This window comes from Heptranchias perlo, chromosome 30 (genome assembly GCF_035084215.1).
Source record: "Heptranchias perlo isolate sHepPer1 chromosome 30, sHepPer1.hap1, whole genome shotgun sequence".
NCBI classification, from domain to species: Eukaryota; Metazoa; Chordata; class Chondrichthyes; order Hexanchiformes; family Hexanchidae; genus Heptranchias; species Heptranchias perlo.
This window is the reverse complement of record NC_090354.1, coordinates 32314816-32332868: the sequence shown is the minus strand read 5'-3', so window position 1 is coordinate 32332868 and position 18053 is coordinate 32314816. Positions and strand designations below refer to the sequence as shown.

Genomic DNA, 18053 nt, shown 5'->3' with positions numbered 1-18053 from the left:
GAGCCACTGAGTCCTGGGATGGAGGTGGCCCTCCCCTCGGAGCCACTGAGTCCTGGGATGGAGGTGGCCCTCCCCTCGGAGCCGGTGAGTCCTGGGATGGAGGTGGCCCTCCCCTCGGAGCCGGTGAGTCCTGGGATGGAGGTGGCCCTCCCCTCGGAGCCACTGAGTCCTGGGATGGAGGTGGCCCTCCCCTCGGAGCCGGTGAGTCCTGGGATAGAGATGGCCCTCCCCTCGGAGCCGGTGAGTCCTGGAATGGAGGTGGCCCTCCCCTCGGAGCCGGTGAGTCCTGGAATGGAGGTGGCCCTCCCCTCGGAGCCAGTGAGTCCTGGGATGGAGGTGGCCCTCCCCTCGGAGCCGGTGAGTCCTGGGATGGAGATGGCCCTCCCCTCGGAGCCGGTGAGTCCTGGGATGGAGGTGGCCCTCCCCTCGGAGCCGGTGAGTCCTGGGATGGAGATGGCCCTCCCCTCGGAGCCGGTGAGTCCTGGGATGGAGATGGCCCTCCCCTCGGAGCCGGTGAGTCCTGGGATAGAGATGGCCCTCCCCTCGGAGCCGGTGAGTCCTGGGATGGAGGTGGCCCTCCCCTCGGAGCCAGTGAGTCCTGGGATGGATCCTGCCCAAAACATTAACCTACCACACCACCCAGCCTCCCTGTGCTCCTTCCATTAAAGGCTATTCAAAAGCCGGGCTCACACATTTCAGATTTATTTTTTGGTATTGGCAGCCTAGAGAGATTTATTAAACTTTGCTTTCAGAAATGAATTGAGGAAGAGGAACTGAAGGTCACTGAGGTTCTGACTGAAACATGAAGCTTTAGGGCGAACCTGCTACATGCATCTCCCAATGGAATGTCAAGAAGAGTAAGGGAAGGAGTCTGAGAGCAGATCACCAGGCTGCGATCTTGGAGGGATTAACATGTGACTGAAACATACCAGTTCCTCCACATTTCCCAGTCTAATCTTCAGACATAGAAATCTGGCTCCCATTCAACGCAGATATGCAAATTTAAACTCAGAGGATAATAGGCTCGGTATGATAGACACGGTACCTGATCCACTGGTGGGATATGGCATGGGGAAATAAAAAATACAAATGAGGAATGAGCAGACAATGGGGGTAAGAATGGTGACTTCCTTCGACTGTCTTTACTTGCTGTTCAAGCCTTGTAGGCTGACAGCCTGTCCCATCTCACTCACGTTCACCCCTCTGCTCTTCCACCCCCCTCTCGTTGGGAATCAATCCAGCTCATTTTTTGCTTTCACTGCAAATTTGGTTTCTGCCATAAAATACCGTCGTTAAGTACAGTGTATTTAAATATTCCCGAAACCATGTTTACTTTTTTTTCATAATTACAGGTTTATTAAGATTTTGTCTACATATGCAGGAGGATTGACACCACAAGGTTCTGGAGCAGACTCTGCCAATGTTAAAGACATCATCAATGTCACCCGAAACCATACAGGACAAACAGTCCAGGGTCTGACTTCTGGTCCGTGTTCTGTTAAGTGACCTCAGCCAGAGGTCCCTCGCCTCTAAATTAACGACGGCAAAAATCTGCCAGGGTTCCAGCCCTTAATTACTATCCAGTGATTTCTATTGGAAAATGTACACATGCAGACACTGGGTGAGAACAGAATTCGGCCAGCTGTGATGCCTTCCATAGTTAAACAGCTTGTCAACATTCACTTTCGGGTATCAGAGAGCTTCTGGTGCCTGTGAAACTGGATCCAGCACGAGGATTGGGCATTGGTACCAACTCAGGTGTAACACAGAGGGAGCAGGGCTGAAAGCTGTCAGACTCACAGCTAGTGACGTTCTGGTCTAACCCAGATGAACAAGGACTGTTCAACCATTGAATAATCTGACCACAACCATGTCCAGAAATTAAGATGAACACAGGAAAAACCTCAAGCTTGGATTGTGATTACAATTTGACTTAAAGATGCATGGTAAAAATGTAAAAAGTTATTAGACACAGAACAGATCCTTACCCATTCCACTGGCACAGAACTGCCCGATGTGTCCAATCAGTGGAATCCCACCGACCAGTTATGGATCTTCACTTAATGATCAGTTCAAAGCTGAAACAGTGACGCCTTTTTTAATCTGTCTGTGTTTTTCTGACTGACTCTAATCTTTCTGGTGAATCCAATTGCAACATGAGAGGGACATTTAATAACCTGCTTCTCTGTAGCAGATGTCTTTCTCTTTAATTACGTCATCTGGTCTGTGCAGTAATTCCACATACACAGGCATGAAAAGACAAATTTATACCTCACTGTGAGCCAGGGTGGCTCTGAGTTCTATTTGGAATCAGATAGATGGAGCCCAGCGTAAGCTGATTAAAGGCAGTTTCCAAATATCAAACAGTATCATCTCCGGGATTTACAAAAATTCTGTACAACAACAACTCTTGCATTTATATAATGCCTTTAATGTAGTAAAATGTTCCAAGGCCCCTCACAGGAGCGTAATCAGACAAAAATTGACATGAAGATATTAGGACAGGTGACCAGAAGCTTGGTCAAAGAGGTAGGTTTTAAGCAGCATCTTAAAGAAGGAGAGAGAGGGGGAGAGGCAAAGAAGCTTGTGGAGGGAATCCCAGAGCTTAGGGCCTAGACGGCTGAAGGCCCGGCCGCCAATGAAGGGGCAAAGGAAGTGGGGGATGCACAAGAGGCCAGAATTGGAAGAGCGCAGAGTTTTTGGAGAATTGTAGGGTTGGAGGAAGTTACAGAAATAGGGAGAGGCGAGGCGAGGCAAGGGATTTGAACATAATGATGAGAATTTTAAAATTGAGGCTTTGCCGGACCGGGAGCCAATGTAGGTCAGCGAGCACAAGGGTGATGGATGAACGGGACTTGGTGCAAGTTACGATACGGACAGCAGGGTTTTGGATGAGCTCAAGTTTATGGAGGGTGGAAGATGGGAGGCCGGCCAGGAGAGCATTGGAATAGTCATTTTACTAAGTATACACCAGAATTTGAGTGTAATCCACCGTTTGATGTCTGCTACGCCCACTGACTTCAGACTAATTTGCTCAATTCTCAATGTTGGCAGTCTCATGGTCCATGGAGAGATTGCTTCAGGGTCAATCATAAAGTCAGAGGCATAGCTTTAACATTTCTGGAATGTGCGACTGAGAATTAAACTATTTGCCCTGTAACGAGATTGCAACAAATTACAAACATTTGGATCACAGCCCATTTATCAATTCATTCATTGATTCAATGTGAACTCAGCTCATAACAGCACTCAATAAAAGGACATCAGTGTCACGCTAAACCTGTCAGATTTCTGAACTTGCTGCTGGAAGTGGGCAGGACCTGGATATGCCCGGTGATGGCCTTTGCTGGGAGTTTCAAGAGGATCTCTGTTCACCCCAAACGTGAGCCCCCACTTCAGAGGGACGAGACCGTGGGTGGAGACTCCCTACAGTGGGAGTTCCTGTTTCCCCGACCTCGGTGAGACCCAACATAGCACTGAAAGCTGGTAAGCCCAATGAGGATGGACATTCCAGGCTCCAGAAGGGCCCTCTCGGGGGCCAGAGCAGGGAAAACCAGCTAAGATGAGATCTTTTTTTTCCCAAAAACATTTTTAGTACCAGTCCCCTTCCCCAGGTGGTGAAGGGGATGGAAACATAATTTCCTGGGGGGGGGGGAGGGAAACGGGCACAACCTCCCGGGCAACAGCAGATGCCGTATCACTTCGGGCTGACAGGTGTCAGTGATATGATTGTAGCGGCATGGGTGCCCACCAGCCCAATGCTAATGAGGTGCCCTTCCATTGATCCCACAAACACCGGCAAGGTTGGAGCTGGAGAGCACTGGACAATGTGATTATTGCCAATAACATAACCTGTGAAAGGAAGGGGTTTGGTCCATTGGAATTCTATACAATGGGAGGGAATGGGAAGGGGTTTGGTACATTGGAATTCGACACAGTGCGAATGAGTGGAAATCTGTCTATTATCCAGCTTTCCCCAGATACTCTTTCTTGCTCTTTATATAAGGGCCAACTGGCATGGACATGCCTGCACTTCCTATAAATTGAAGCAAGAACCTCTGTCCAAAACCTCTGTCCAAAACCTCTGGGATGGGGCTGCCAAATCTAAAGCCCCCTGAATGTCAAGGAGCATACAGGGTAAGATAAGGCTAAAAAGGGAAGCTTATATAAAAAGTGCAGGGGTGAAATTAAAAAGGAAATTAGGGAAGCAAAGAGAGGACATGAAAAAATATTAGCAAGTAAAATCAAGGAAAACCCAAAGATGTTTTATAAATACATTAAGAGCAAGAGGATAACTAAGAAAAGAGTTGGGCCAATTAGAGACCAAAAAGGTAAACTATGTGTGGAGGTGGAAGATGTGGGTGTGGTTCTTAATGAATACTTTGCATCCGTCTTCACAAAAGAGGGGACGATGCAGAGATTATAGTTAAGGAGGAGGATTGTGAAATATTGGATGGGATAAACATAGTGAGAGAGGAAGTATTAAGGGGATTAGCATCTTTGAAAGTAGATAAATCACCAAGCCTGGATGAAATGTATTCCAGGCTGTTAAAAGAGGCAAAGGAGGAAATAACGGAGGCTCTGACCATCATTTTCCAATCCTCCCTGGATACAGGCGTGGTGCCGGAGGATTGGAGGACTGCTAACATTGTACCGTTGTTTATAAAGGGAGCAAAGGATAGACCGAGTAATTACAGGCCAGTCAGTCTAACCTCGGTGATGGGAAAATTAATGGAATTAATTCTGAGGGACAGGATAAACCGTCACTTAGAAAGGCACGGAGTAATCAAGGACAGTCAGCATGGATTTATTAAGGGGAGGGGGTGTCTGACTAACTTGATTGAATTTTTTGAGGAAATGACAAGGAGGATCGATGAGAGTAGTTCATTTGATGTAGTCTATATGGATTTTAGCAAGGCTTTTGACAAGGTCCCACATTGCAGACTGGTCAAAAGAGTACAAGCCCATGGGATCCAAGGGAGAGTGGCAAGTTGGATCCAAAATTGACTCAGTGGCAGGAAGCAAAGGGTAATGGTCGACGGGTGTTTTTGCGACTGGGAGGCTGTTTCCAGTGGTGTTCAACAGGGCTCAGTACTAGGTCCCTTGCTTTTTGTGATATATATTAATGATTTGGACTTAAATGTAGGGGCATGATTAAGAAGTTTGCAGGTGATACAAAAATTGGCCGTGTGGTTGATAGTGAGGAGGAAAGCTGTAGACGACAGGAAGATATCAATGGACTGGTCAGGTGGGCAGAAAAGTGGCAAATGGAATTCAATTTGGAGAAGTGTGAGGTAATGCATTTGTTGAGGGCAAACAAGGCAAGGGAGTACACAATAAATTGGAGGATACTGAGAGGTGTAGAGGAAGTGAGGGACCTTGGAGTGCATGTCCACAGATCCCTGAAGGTAGCAGGACAGGTAGATAAGGTGGTTAAGAAGGCATATGGAATACTTTCCTTTATTAGCAGAGGCATAGAATATAAGAGCAGGGAGGTTATGCTGGAACTGTATAAAACACTGGTTAGGCCACAGCTTAAGTATTGTGTACAGTTCTGGTCACCACCTTACAGGAAGGATGTAATTGCACTAGAGAGGGTACAGAGGAGATTTATGAGGATGTTGTCAGGACTGGAGAATTTTAGCTATGAGGAAAGATTGGATAGGCTGGGGTTATTCTTTTTGGAACAGAGGATGCTGAGGGGTGATTTAATTGAAGTGTACAAATTTATGAGGGGCCTAGATAGAGTGGATAGGGAGGACCTATTTCCCTTAGCAGAGGAGTCAATACCCAGGGGACATAGATTTAAAGTGATTGGTAGAAGGATTAGAGGGGAGCTGAGGAAAATTGTTTTCACCCAGAGGGTGGTGGGGGTCTGGAACTCACTAACTGAGAGGGTGGTAGAGGCAGAAACCCTCAACTCATTTAAAAAGTACCTGGATGTGCACCAGAAGTGCCGTGACCTACAAGGCCATGGACCAAGTGCTGGAAAGTGGGACTGGGCTGGGTGGCTCATTTTCAGCCGGCGCAGACACGATGGACCGAATGGCCTCCTTCTGTCATGTAAATTTTCTATGATTCTATGATTCTAACCACTCTCTGAATAAATAAGTTTCTCCTGAATTCCTTGTTGGGTTTATTAGTGACTATCTTCTATTTATGTTAAAGTCAATCCACACAACACAGAAGCTTTGAACCAGTTCATGAAAGGGTTAATTGAACAAACCTGTCAGTAGATTCTCTTAATTTGACTTTCTTTGTAGCTCTATCTAAAACGAGATGGACAAACACTTCTTGGAAGGGCAGTAGCCATTCAAATCCGACCTATTGGTGTCTTTCTTTGGATGACTTGACTTCCCAACCGTTTAAGTCGTGTCTTGCCTCTATGTCTTGTAGCTAAATCAAAACCACAACTAACTGGGACTCAATAGTATTGAATTCTAATATCCATGAAATCCTTTAGAAATGTGGAAATTCAATACAGCAAGCGTGAATAAGAAACAGACAGGTCCATTAGTGTTGTTTGTTTGGATCAGAATTAGGCATAGATTGGTCGCACGTTTGTGGATTCCATGAACAAATGTCAGTTATTTGATGATGCTGTCACCTGCTATTGGGTGTTATCCATTCCCCCTCCACCTCTTCAAGCAGCAATAGCCAGTCACACACAGTGGGGGTCACTTTCAACCTACCACTGGAGCGTAAATCAACGGAAAGGAAATCGGGTGGTTTCTATAATGGGCACCAGATCCACAAATCCAGCAGAAAATTTACACCCAGCATGTTTCAAAGGGTGATTGTGTGTTATGTTAGCACTGCCTGTTGTCATTCTACAGTTGTTGGTGATCACTGTCACTAGCACTGGTTCACTCATTTTTCATTAGTCTCCACTTGGAGAAGCAAGGATTAATCAGGGATAGTCAACATGGCTTTGTCAAGGGAAGATCATGTCTGACTAATTTGATTGAATTTTTTGAGGGGGTGACTAGGCGTGTGGATGAGGGTAACGCAGTGGATGTGGTATACATGGATTTCAGTAAGGCCTTCGATAAAGTCCCCCACAGGAGACTGGTCAAGAAGGTACGAGCCCATGGAATCCAGGGTGCCTTGGCACTTTGGATACAAAACTGGCTTAGTGGCAGAAGGCAGAGGGTGATGGTCGAAGGTTGTTTTTGTGACTGGAAGCCTGTGGCCAGTGGGGTACCACAGGGATCGGTGCTGGGTCCCTTGCTGTTTGTGGTCTACATTAATGACTTGGATATGAATGTAAAAGGTATGATCAGTAAGTTCGCTGATGATACAAAGATTGGTAGGGTGGTAAATAGCAAGGAGGATAGCCTCAGTCTGCAGGACGATATAGATGGGTTGGTCAGATGGGCGGAACAGTGGCAAATGGAATTTAACCCGGAAAAGTGCGAGGTGATGCACTTTGGAGGGACTAACAAGGCAAGGGAATACACAATGAATGGGAGGACCCTAGGCAAGACAAAGGGTCAGAGGGATCTTGGTGTGCAAGTTCACAGATCCCTGAAGGCGGCGGAACAGGTAGATAAGGTGGTAAAGAAGGCATATGGGATACTTGCCTTTATTAGCCGAGGCATAGAATATAAGAGCAAGGAGGTTATGATGGAGCTGTATAAAACACTGGTTAGGCCACAGCTGGAGTACTGTGTGCAGTTCTGGTCGCCACACTACAGGAAGGATGTGATCGCTTTGGAGAGGGTGCAGAGGAGATTCACCAGGATGTTACCAGGGCTGGAGCGCTTCAGCTATGAAGAGAGACTGGGAAGATTGGGTTTGTTTTCCTTGGAGCAGAGGAGGCTGAGGGGGGACATGATTGAGGTGTACAAAATTATGAGGGGCACAGATAGGATGGATACTAAGGAGCTTTTTCCCTTCATTGAGGGTTCTATAACAAGGGGACATAGATTCAAGGTAAAAGGCGGGAGGTTTAGAGGGGATTTGAGAAAGAACTTTTTCACCCAGAGGGTGGTTGGAGTCTGGAACTCACTGTCTGAAAGGGTTGTGGAGGCAGGAACCCTCACAACATTCAAGAAGCATTTGGATGAGCACTTGAAATGCCATAGCATACAAGGCTACGGACCAAATGCTGGAATATGGGATTAGAGTAGACAGGGCTGATGGCCGGCGCGGACACGATGGGCCGAAGGGCCTCTATCCGTGCTGTATAACTCTATGACTCTATGACTCTATATACGGCACAGTTAGATACTGGGTAAAGCTCCCTCTACTGTGCCCCACATCGTGCCTTAACCTCAGCCTTGGGAGAGCGCGGGACTATTGCAACATTTATCTGCTTCTCCCATCAGCTTTCCTTTGACCTCTCCGAGATTTCCAATTGGAGACAGTCTTGAACTGAGGGCCGATGCCCACTGGGCATTGGTTGAGACTGGCAAAACTCATTTCACATCAGACCCTTACAGCCAGGGGATGGAGGAGACTTCCATCTCATCAGCCTGGGCTGGAATTGAACCCATGCTGCAGGAGAAAATACAGATAGTGTATTGACAGGGTGTGGGTAACAGCCATTATTACCCTACATTTTTGCATCATTGCGGAGTGGAGGTAGGGCTTAGCCCGGTGCTCCCACATCCAAGGGCCTGGTGTTTGCCAGCTGTGGAGTGCCAGCGAGACTGTTACTGATCTGGGAGGAGAGCTGTCTGCCCAGTTGACTCTGTCCAATCACTGGAAACCAAGTGAGTGGATCCAGAATTTTTTTAATTCAAATTATACAGCACAGGAGGCCGTTCGGCCCATCGTACCTGTGCTGGCACTCTGAAGGAGCTACCAATTAGTCCCACTCTTTCCCCATGGTCCTGCAATTTTTTCCTTTTTAAGTATTTATCCAATTTTCTTTTTGAAAGTTATTATTGAATCTGCTTCCACCGCCCTTTCAGGCAGCACATTCCAGATCATAACAATTCACTGCGCAAAAAAAATTCTCCTCATCTCCCCTCTGGTTCTTTTGCCAATTATCTTAAATCTGTGTCCTCTGGTTACCGACCCTCCTGCCCATGGAAACAGCTTCTCCCTATTTACTCTATCAAAACCCTTCATAAATTTTGAACACCTCTAGTAAATCTCCCCTTAACCTTCTCTGTTCTAAGGAGAACAATTTATGATTTTTAAAAAAGTTTACAAGTGTCAAGTTGCACTGGCCACAGTTATATTGTCACAGGTAAAGAGCAAGACGAGAGGGCCCACCTGTGGGAGAGGGTCTGGCTGGAGCTGTAACTGGGCACAAGGAGCTTTACACACACTGAAAATATTGACATGGCGTCTAGCCAAAGGGGCAGGCGGAAGACCTGTCCTTTATATTCCAGTGTGAATGAGAGCATTCAGGGCTTGCAAAGGGAAAAAAAAACTATTGAATTGACTGAAAAAATGTTCTTTCCAATTTCACCCTATTTGACTACATCCCATTCCTTATATAGAAGCTGAAAATCACATGAGCTAAATTCCTGGGTTATAGGCGAAGTTTAGGAGACAAGAAGCTTCTCATTAACAGGCGGCAGCTTGAAGAACATTGCAGGGGAGGAGACTTTGTGCAAAGGACGGGCGGTTGGGAGGAGGTGGACGGTGAACAGAGGCAGGGCTTAGAGAGACAGCCCAATCCAACAGGACATTGCAGCTCCGGGCACCGAGACAAGGGGCAGGAAGGAGAGGTGGAGGGAGAGAGGCTGAGCCCAGCCCAGCTCAGCCCAGCCCGGCCGGCAGTCAATCAGAGCCCGGCTCTGTCTGTGAGGCTCGGAGCTCAGGAAACAGCGCAGAAAAACCCGCTTCAGACCGGGACAAGGCAGTGAGGACCCAGACCATGATCGGCATCAAGTCCAGTAGATCGGAGCCCCCGGACCCGGATCCGGATCACAAGAAACTCGCTCTGAAAGCCTTCAAGAAAGTTGGTAAGGATCGGAGGGCATTGGGCAGAGTGGGCATCATTGAGGGGAGGGGGGCAATGTGCCCAGTCAGTTACTGGCAGGAGGGGTAGGGTTTAAACTGAGAATGTGGACAGAACCTGCTGTAATTACAAACTTTCAGGTTTCGCCCAAGGAGGAAACTTATGGAATTTCCAGTTGCATCAACAGCGCATTCCATAAAAGTTTTAACCTCATCGTCAATCTGGTTCTGTTGGCAACGTCTTTGCCTCGGAGTCAGAAAGTTTGTGTTTGCTCACAAATCAACAGTGACCGCAATCTAAAAGTACTTTATTGGTAATAAGGTCCTTTGGGATGGGATAAGGTGCTATATAAATGCAAGTTCTTTCTTTACTATTTAGAGAGTCTCAGTCTTGAAGTGCTCTGTTGTTTGAGGCAAGTGCGGATCTCAGAGTGTCAGCTATAGAGTGCGATACCGGGGTTATACTGCTGGCTGCACCTCCTGCAGGTAGCACTGAGGTCAGATATAAAGCAGGTCTGTTCCAGTGGGGCTAAGAATGGGCAGGAGTGTCCCCTCTCTCCTAACATTAAGAAGTTTTTGGCAGCCAGATTTGAAGGCGCCCAATTGTCCCAACAGGTCCGGGACAGTGGTTATACAGCACCTAGTGTGAACTTAAACTGTGGTGAGATGGTCGTGGGAGGGGAGGGATGGCCGTATCACCACTCAGCTTTACTGCTCTCAGGGTACAGATCAAAAATGTCTCTCGAGTTATACGGCCACTATTGTGTTGAATGGTATTCAAATGCCCTTTCACCTCAACAAGAGAGTGAGGGCTGTTGGCAGAAATACAAATAAGAGTGAAAATAGCCGAAAGATAAGAAAAAGAGATGAGAGCAAAGTCCAGATCATCAATGGTGTTAAAGGTAATAGGAATACTTCAGGTTCAGAAAAAAATATAGAAATAATAATAAAATAATTGGTTAAAAAAAAGACAAGTAATGAAGTTAAAATGGGTGAGAAAAACAGCACCAGGACAAAAGAGCAGGGCAGCGTCTGTTGGCCAAACTGGAGCACTGTGCACAGCTCTGGTCTCCATTTAATAAAAAGGATATAGAGGCACTGGAGAAGGTGCAAAACAGATTTACTAGCATAATACCAGAGCTGAGAGGTTATCCTATCAGGAAAGACTGAACAGGCTGGGGCTCTTTTCTCCAGTAAAGAGAAGACTGAGGGGTGACCTGGTAGAGGTCTTCAAAATTATGAAGGGGTTTGATAGGGTTGACGTAGAGAAAATGTTTCCACTTGTGGGGGAGACCAAAACTAGAGGTCATAAATATAAAATAATCACTAATAATTACAATAAGGAATTCAAGAGAAACTTCTTTACCCAGAGAGTGGTGAGAATGTGGAACTTGCTGCCACAAGGAGTAGTTGAGGGGACTAGCAGAGATAGGGGAAGCTAAATAAACACATGAGGGAAAAAGAAATCGAAGGGTATACAGACAGGGTTTGATGAAGTAGGGAGGGGGGAGGCTCATGTAGAGCATGAATACTGGCATAGACCAGTTGAGCCGAGTAGCTTGTTTCTGTGCTGTAAATTCTATGTAAATACACAAATGCACTTAGCATAAGGAATAAAACAAGTGAATTAGAGACGCAAATTCAGCTTTAAGAGTCTGACGTAGTGGCCGTCACAGAGACCTGGCTACAGGCTGGGCATGAGTGGGAAATAAATATACCAGGTTATAAGGTCTTTAGAAAGGTCAGGGAAATTGGAAAAGGAGGAGGAGCAATGTTGATCAAGGAAATGATTATAGCTTTAGAAAGAGGGGCTATCAGTCAGGGTGAGCAGGCAGTAGAAACTCTCTGGGTAGAATTGAGGAATAGAAATAAATGTGAGGCTTTGATGGGAGTTATCTACAGATCTCCTAATAACAGGGGTAAAGTAGAGGGATGCAAAACCACAGAGATTAGAGAAGCTTGTTGCAAAAACAACATAGTTATAACAGGAGATTTTAATTTTCGCCTAGGCTGGGAGAAGTAAAACAGCTCAAGTCGCAAAGGCAGCGAATTTCTTGAGTGTATTCAAGAGAGTTCAGTATGTTCTTGACCCAATAAGAGAACAGACAGTATTAGATTTAGTGATGAGAAATGAGCCTGAATCTAACGATAAGGGAACACTGAGCTAACAGTGACCATAACATGATTGAATTCGATATTAAGTTTGAGGGGGAGAAGGGGGAGTCACAAACTAAGGTTTTAAATTTATGTAAGGTGGACTTTAGGTAAAGGATGAGGCAGAAATTGAACACAGTAGGCTGGGCAGAACTGTTAACGGCAGAACAGTAGGAGGTGTTCAAAGGAGTATTTGGTAGAATACAAGACCTGTACATACCCCGAAAGGGCAACAGCACTACTTGTGTAATTAAACATCCTTGGTCAACAAGGGAAGTGAGAAATAGTACACAATTAAATGAAAGGGTACATAGTAAACATAGTAAAGAGTGAGGAGGATAGGCACAGACTTCAGGAGGATACAGACAGACTGATGAAATGGGCAGACACATGGCAGATGAAATTTAATGCAGAGAAATGAGAAGTGATTCATTTTGGTAGAAAGAATGAGGAGAGGCAATATAAACTAAATGGTACAATTTTAAAGTGGGTGCAAGAACAGAGAGACCTGGGGGTATTCGTACACAAATCTTTAAAGGTGGTAGGACAAGTTGAGAAGGCAGATGGGATCCTGGGCTTTATTAATAGAGGCATAGAGTACAAAAGCAAGGAAGTTATGGTAAACCTTTATAAAACACTGGTTAGGCCGCAACTGGAGTATTGTGTTCAATTCTGGGCACCACACTTTTGGAAGGATGTCAAGGCCTTAGAGAGGGTACAGAAGAGATTTACTAGAATGGTACCAGGGATGAGGGACTTCAGTTATGTGGAGACACTGGAGAAGCTGGGGTTGTTCTCCTTAGTGCAGAGAAGGTTAAAGGAAGATTTGATGGAGGTGTTCAATATCATGAAGGGTTTTGATAGAGTAAATAAGGAGAAACTGTTTCCAGAGGCAGAAGGGTCAGTAACCAGAGGACACGTTTCTCTGGTTGGAAGAGTTGAGTACTGATGGAAAGAGTTTATTGGTATGTGGGTGATGGGGGTGTAGTGTGTGGTGCAGTTGGTAGGAGACGCCACTTGACAGTTGACCTCATTCACCTTGCCCACTCATGTCAAAGCATTGAACTTCTTCCTGCACTGCATCCATGTTCATGATGGTGTGCGCCTGGCATTGACTTCGTCCCCCGCTGCCTCCCACTGCCTTTTGGATATATGTCTGGAGGGCCTCTAGCCCCCCCCTCCCCCCGACCTCTGCGGATATAGGATGACCCTCCTTCTGTCCACCTCTTGCACCAAGGTCTCTAGTGCATCAGCAGAGAATTTTGGTGCATGCACTCTCACAGGCCTGGTACCAACTCAGATCGGCAGAGGTCTGGCGTGCAGATTGGAGGATGTGGGATTTAGTAGTGTGCAACCTTTATTCAATGTTTTAACATAACTCATCAGTGTGTAAACATAGGGATGGGACTTGTATCTGTGTTTTACGTGTGCGCTGTCTGATCTCCGTTCAGACTCCGTGCAGACAGTAGACTGTATTTTCAGTAAATAACAGGTGCCAGCTACCTTTAAGAGATTTCCAAGAAACATCCTCCCTTTAAGTCTACATTAATGACTTGGATATGAATGTAAAAGGTATGATCAGTAAGTTCGCTGATGATACAAAAATTGGTAGGGTGGTAAATAGCGAGGAGGATAGCCTCAGTCTGCAGGACGATATAGATGGGTTGGTCAGATGGGCGGAACAGTGGCAAATGGAATTTAACCCGGAAAAGTGCGAGGTGATGCACTTTGGAGGGACTAACAAGGCAAGGGAATACACAATGAATGGGAGGACCCTAGGCAAGACAGAGGGTCAGAGGGATCTTGGTGTGCAAGTTCACAGATCCCTGAAGGCGGCGGAACAGGTAGATAAGGTGGTAAAGAAGGCATATGGGATACTTGCCTTTATTAGCCGAGGCATAGAATATAAGAGCAAGGAGGTTATGATGGAGCTGTATAAAACACTGGTTAGGCCACAGCTGGAGTACTGTGTGCAGTTCTGGTCGCCACACTACAGGAAGGATGTGATCGCTTTGGAGAGGGTGCAGAGGAGATTCACCAGGATGTTACCAGGGCTGGAGCGCTTCAGCTATGAAGAGAGACTGGGAAGATTGGGTTTGTTTTCCTTGGAGCAGAGGAGGCTGAGGGGGGACATGATTGAGGTGTACAAAATTATGAGGGGCACAGATAGGATGGATACTAAGGAGCTTTTTCCCTTCGTTGAGAGTTCTATAACAAGGGGACATAGATTCAAGGTAAAAGGCGGGAGGTTTAGAGGGGATTTGAGAAAGAACTTTTTCACCCAGAGGGTGGTTGGAGTCTGGAACTCACTGCCTGAGAGGGTTGTGGAGGCAGGAACCCTCACAACATTCAAGAAGCATTTGGATGAGCACTTGAAATGCCATAGCATACAAGGCTACGGACCAAATGCTGGAATATGGGATTAGAGTAGACAGGGCTGATGGCCGGCGCGGACACGATGGGCCGAAGGGCCTCTATCCGTGCTGTATAACTCTATGACTCTATGACTCTATAAGAGATTGAGCACCTGGTGGTGGAAAGTGTGAATTGCATTGATTCCAGTCCGAGGCCCGGAATGGAACGCTGATTGCAGGTGAGTCTTCGGGCTGGCCGAAACTTGCGTCCTGCCTGCGCAGGGGTCATTGGGTGTGGGGGTAATAGCGCATCACACTACCCGAGCCCAAAAACGGCCCTTATCCAATTTTTTTTATCCCCCCCCCCCCACCTAGTATCATAGTATGACACAGCACAGGCCTTGACATTCTTCCTAAAGAATCTGAATCCCTGTTCAGGCTAAAATGTGGTGCCCAGAATTGAACACAATACTCCAGCTGAGGTCTAACCAGCGTTTTATAAAGGTTTATCATAACCTCATTGCTTTTGTACTCCATGCCTCTATTAATAAAGGATCCCATATGTCTTTTTAACAGCCTTCTCAACTTGTCCTGCCACTTTCAAAGATTTGTGTACGTACATCTCCAGGTCTCTCTGTTCCTGCATTCGCTTTAAAATTGTACCATATAGTTCATATTGCCGTTCCTTATTCCTCCTACCAAAATGTATCACTTCACACTTCTCTGCATTAAATTTCATCTGCCATGTGTCTGCTTATTTCGCCAGTCTGTCTCTGTCCTCCTGAAGTCTGTTACTATCCTCTACATCTGAGTTTCGTGTCATCTGCAAACTTTGAAATTATACCCTCTATACCCAAGTCCAGGTTATTAATATATATCAAAAAGAGCAGTGGTCCTAATATCGACCCCTGGGGAACACCGCTGTATACTTCCCTCCAGTCTTAAAAATAACCGTTCACCACTACTCTCTGCTTTCAGTCCCTTACCCAATTTTGTATCCACGCTGCCACTGTCCCTTTAATCCCATGGGCTTCAATTTTACTAACAAGTCTATTATGTGGTACTTTATCAAATGCCATTTGAAAGTCCATATACACAACATCAACCGCACTACCCTCATCAACCCTCTCCGTTACTTTATCAAAGAACACAATCAAGTTAGTCAAACACGATTTTCCTTTAACAAATCCGTGCTGACTTTCATTTATTAGCCCAGACTTTTCCAAGTGCCAATTAATTTGGTCCCGGATTATTGTCCCTAAAAGTCTCTACGTTAGGTTGCCGGGTTTATCCCACTCCCTTTTTAGCACAGGGGTGTAACATTTGCCAGTCCTCTGGCACTGTCCCCATATCCAAGGAGGAGTGGAAGATTGTGGCCTGAGCCTTTGCAATTTCAACCCTTATTTCCTCAGTAACCTAGGATGCATCCCATCTAGACTGGGTGAGTTTTCTACTTTGAGCACTTCTGTGGTGTATCTTTCTGTGGTTCTATGAAGGGGCTAATACAAGTGCAAAGAATAGTAGAGACCCCGTGGACTGGGAGAGATAAAAAGAACGGCAAAAGGGATACGAAGAAAATAGTAAGAGCTACAAAAAGGGAATACGAGAAAAAACTTGCAAGGGATATCAAGGACTACATTAAAGGTTTTTACAAGTACATTAAGAGATACAGGGTGGCTAAGGGTAATGTGGGCCCCTTAATGACAGGCACAGGTGATATTGTAATTGAAAATCAGGAAATGGCAGACTTGCTAAATACTTACTTTGTATTGGACTTCACAGTAGAGGATTAGGATAAAGTACTGGAGATACAAGGAAACCGAAAAATAAATCAAGGGGAGGAACCTACTAGATTCAATATAAGTAACAAAATGGTAATGGAGAAAATAATGAGACTGAAGATAGACAAAACCCCGGGACCTGATGGTTTCCACCCCAGGGTATTAAAAGAAGTAGGTGAGGAAATTATAGAGAATTGGATAGGAGACAGGATGGATATTGGGTATGTACTTAAATTGGCAGGATGACCAGAGATGTTCCCCAGGGATCTGTACTGGGGCCTCAGCTTTTCACTATATTTATAAATGACTTGGATGAAGGAATAGAGAGCAGTATATCCAAGTTTGCTGACAACACCAAGTTAGGAGGCACAGTAAATAGTGCAGATGGAAGCAGAAAGTTGCAAAGGGACATTGATGGATTAAGTGAGTGGGCAAAACTGTGGCAGATGGAGTTCAATGTGGGGAAGTGTGAGGTCATCCACTTTGGACGTAAGAAAGATCAGAGTATTTTCTAAATGGTGAGAAGCCAGGAACTGTGGAGGAGCAGAGAGATTTAGGGGTCTAAGTACAGAAATCACTAAAAGCTAGTGGGCAGGTACAAAAAATAATTAAAAAGGCCAATGGGGGCTGGAATACAAAGGGATGGAACTTATGTTACAGCTGCAGAGAGCTCTGGTCAGACCCCATTTAGAGCACTGCGTTCAGTTCTAGGCACCGCACCTCAGGAAGGATATATTGGCCTTGGAGGGGGTGCAGTGCAGATTCACCAGAATGATACCGGGGCTAAAAGGGTTAAATTACGAGGACAGATTGCACAGACAAGGCTTGTATTCCCTTGAATATAGAAGATTAAGGGGTGATCTAATTGACGTGTCTAAGATGATTAAAGGATTTGATAGGGTAGAATAGAGAGAATCTATTTCCTCTGGTGGGAGAGTCCAGAACAACCTTAAAATTAGAGCTCGGCCGTTCAGGGGTGATGTCAGGAAGCAATTCTTCACACAAAGGGGAGTGGAAATCTGGAACTCTCTCCCCCAAAAAGCTGTTGAGGCTGGGGGTCAATTGAAAATGTCAAAACTGAGATTGATAGATTTTTGTTAAGCAAGGGTATTAAAGGGTTACAGAACCAAGGCAGGTAAATGGAGATAAGATACAGATCAGCCATGATTGGATTACAACAACAGCAACAATTTGCATTTATATAGTGCCCTTAATATAGTAAAATGTCCCAAGGCGCTTCACAGGAGTGATTTTCAGACAAAATTATAGTGTAATGGGAGACATAGATTAAACTTCAATTTCAACATCTTGAAAATAAGCAAAATGTTGCTTCCTGGATTAGTTTGGATTTGGGGCAGCATTGATGATGCTGGTGGTGTAGAAATGGGACAGGGAACATGTAGTCCTTGAGTTTGGTTCCCAAGGTAAGCTCTCTTTGCTCACCATTGCTACCAGGAACTAGATGGCTGGGGCACAAATCTGAGGGGAAATTGATGGAGTCTCTGCTCCCAGTGAGGAGCCTTGTTGGAGATGGAGCTTCAACATTCCAGCCCTGATTCTCCAACTCACGATCCTGTCTGGTGAGACTCTGCACATGCTCACTGAATTTGCTCTCTAGTGACTTGGTTTTTGTTTGATATAATCAGCAGTGTGAGTTTAAACCATTTGGAGGGTAGAGGTCTCACCCATATAGATGTTGGACGGCTCCACGGTAGAAATTGTAACAGGTATTAATGTTGCTGCCACCAGCCCATTTGGCCCTGAATCTCCCGCAAATGTCCTGGGTGGTCCCAGGCCAGTTGTAACAGGGCATACTGTAACTACGACATGGCACCTCTTATGGGTC

The 18053-nt window shown here is 45.7% G+C and overlaps 1 protein-coding gene across 1 annotated transcript in view; it reads left to right on the top strand.

The window, feature by feature from the left end:
• The first annotated feature begins 9541 nt into the window (after positions 1-9541).
• LOC137300037 (1-phosphatidylinositol 4,5-bisphosphate phosphodiesterase delta-3-like) overlaps positions 9542-18053 on the top strand; it is an 85393-nt gene continuing 76881 nt past the window's right edge. Inside the window, exon 1 of the mRNA XM_067969128.1 lies at positions 9542-9923. Within this exon, the coding sequence (XP_067825229.1) occupies positions 9836-9923 (88 nt within the window). The 5' untranslated portion in view covers positions 9542-9835. The remainder of the gene's footprint in view (positions 9924-18053) is intronic.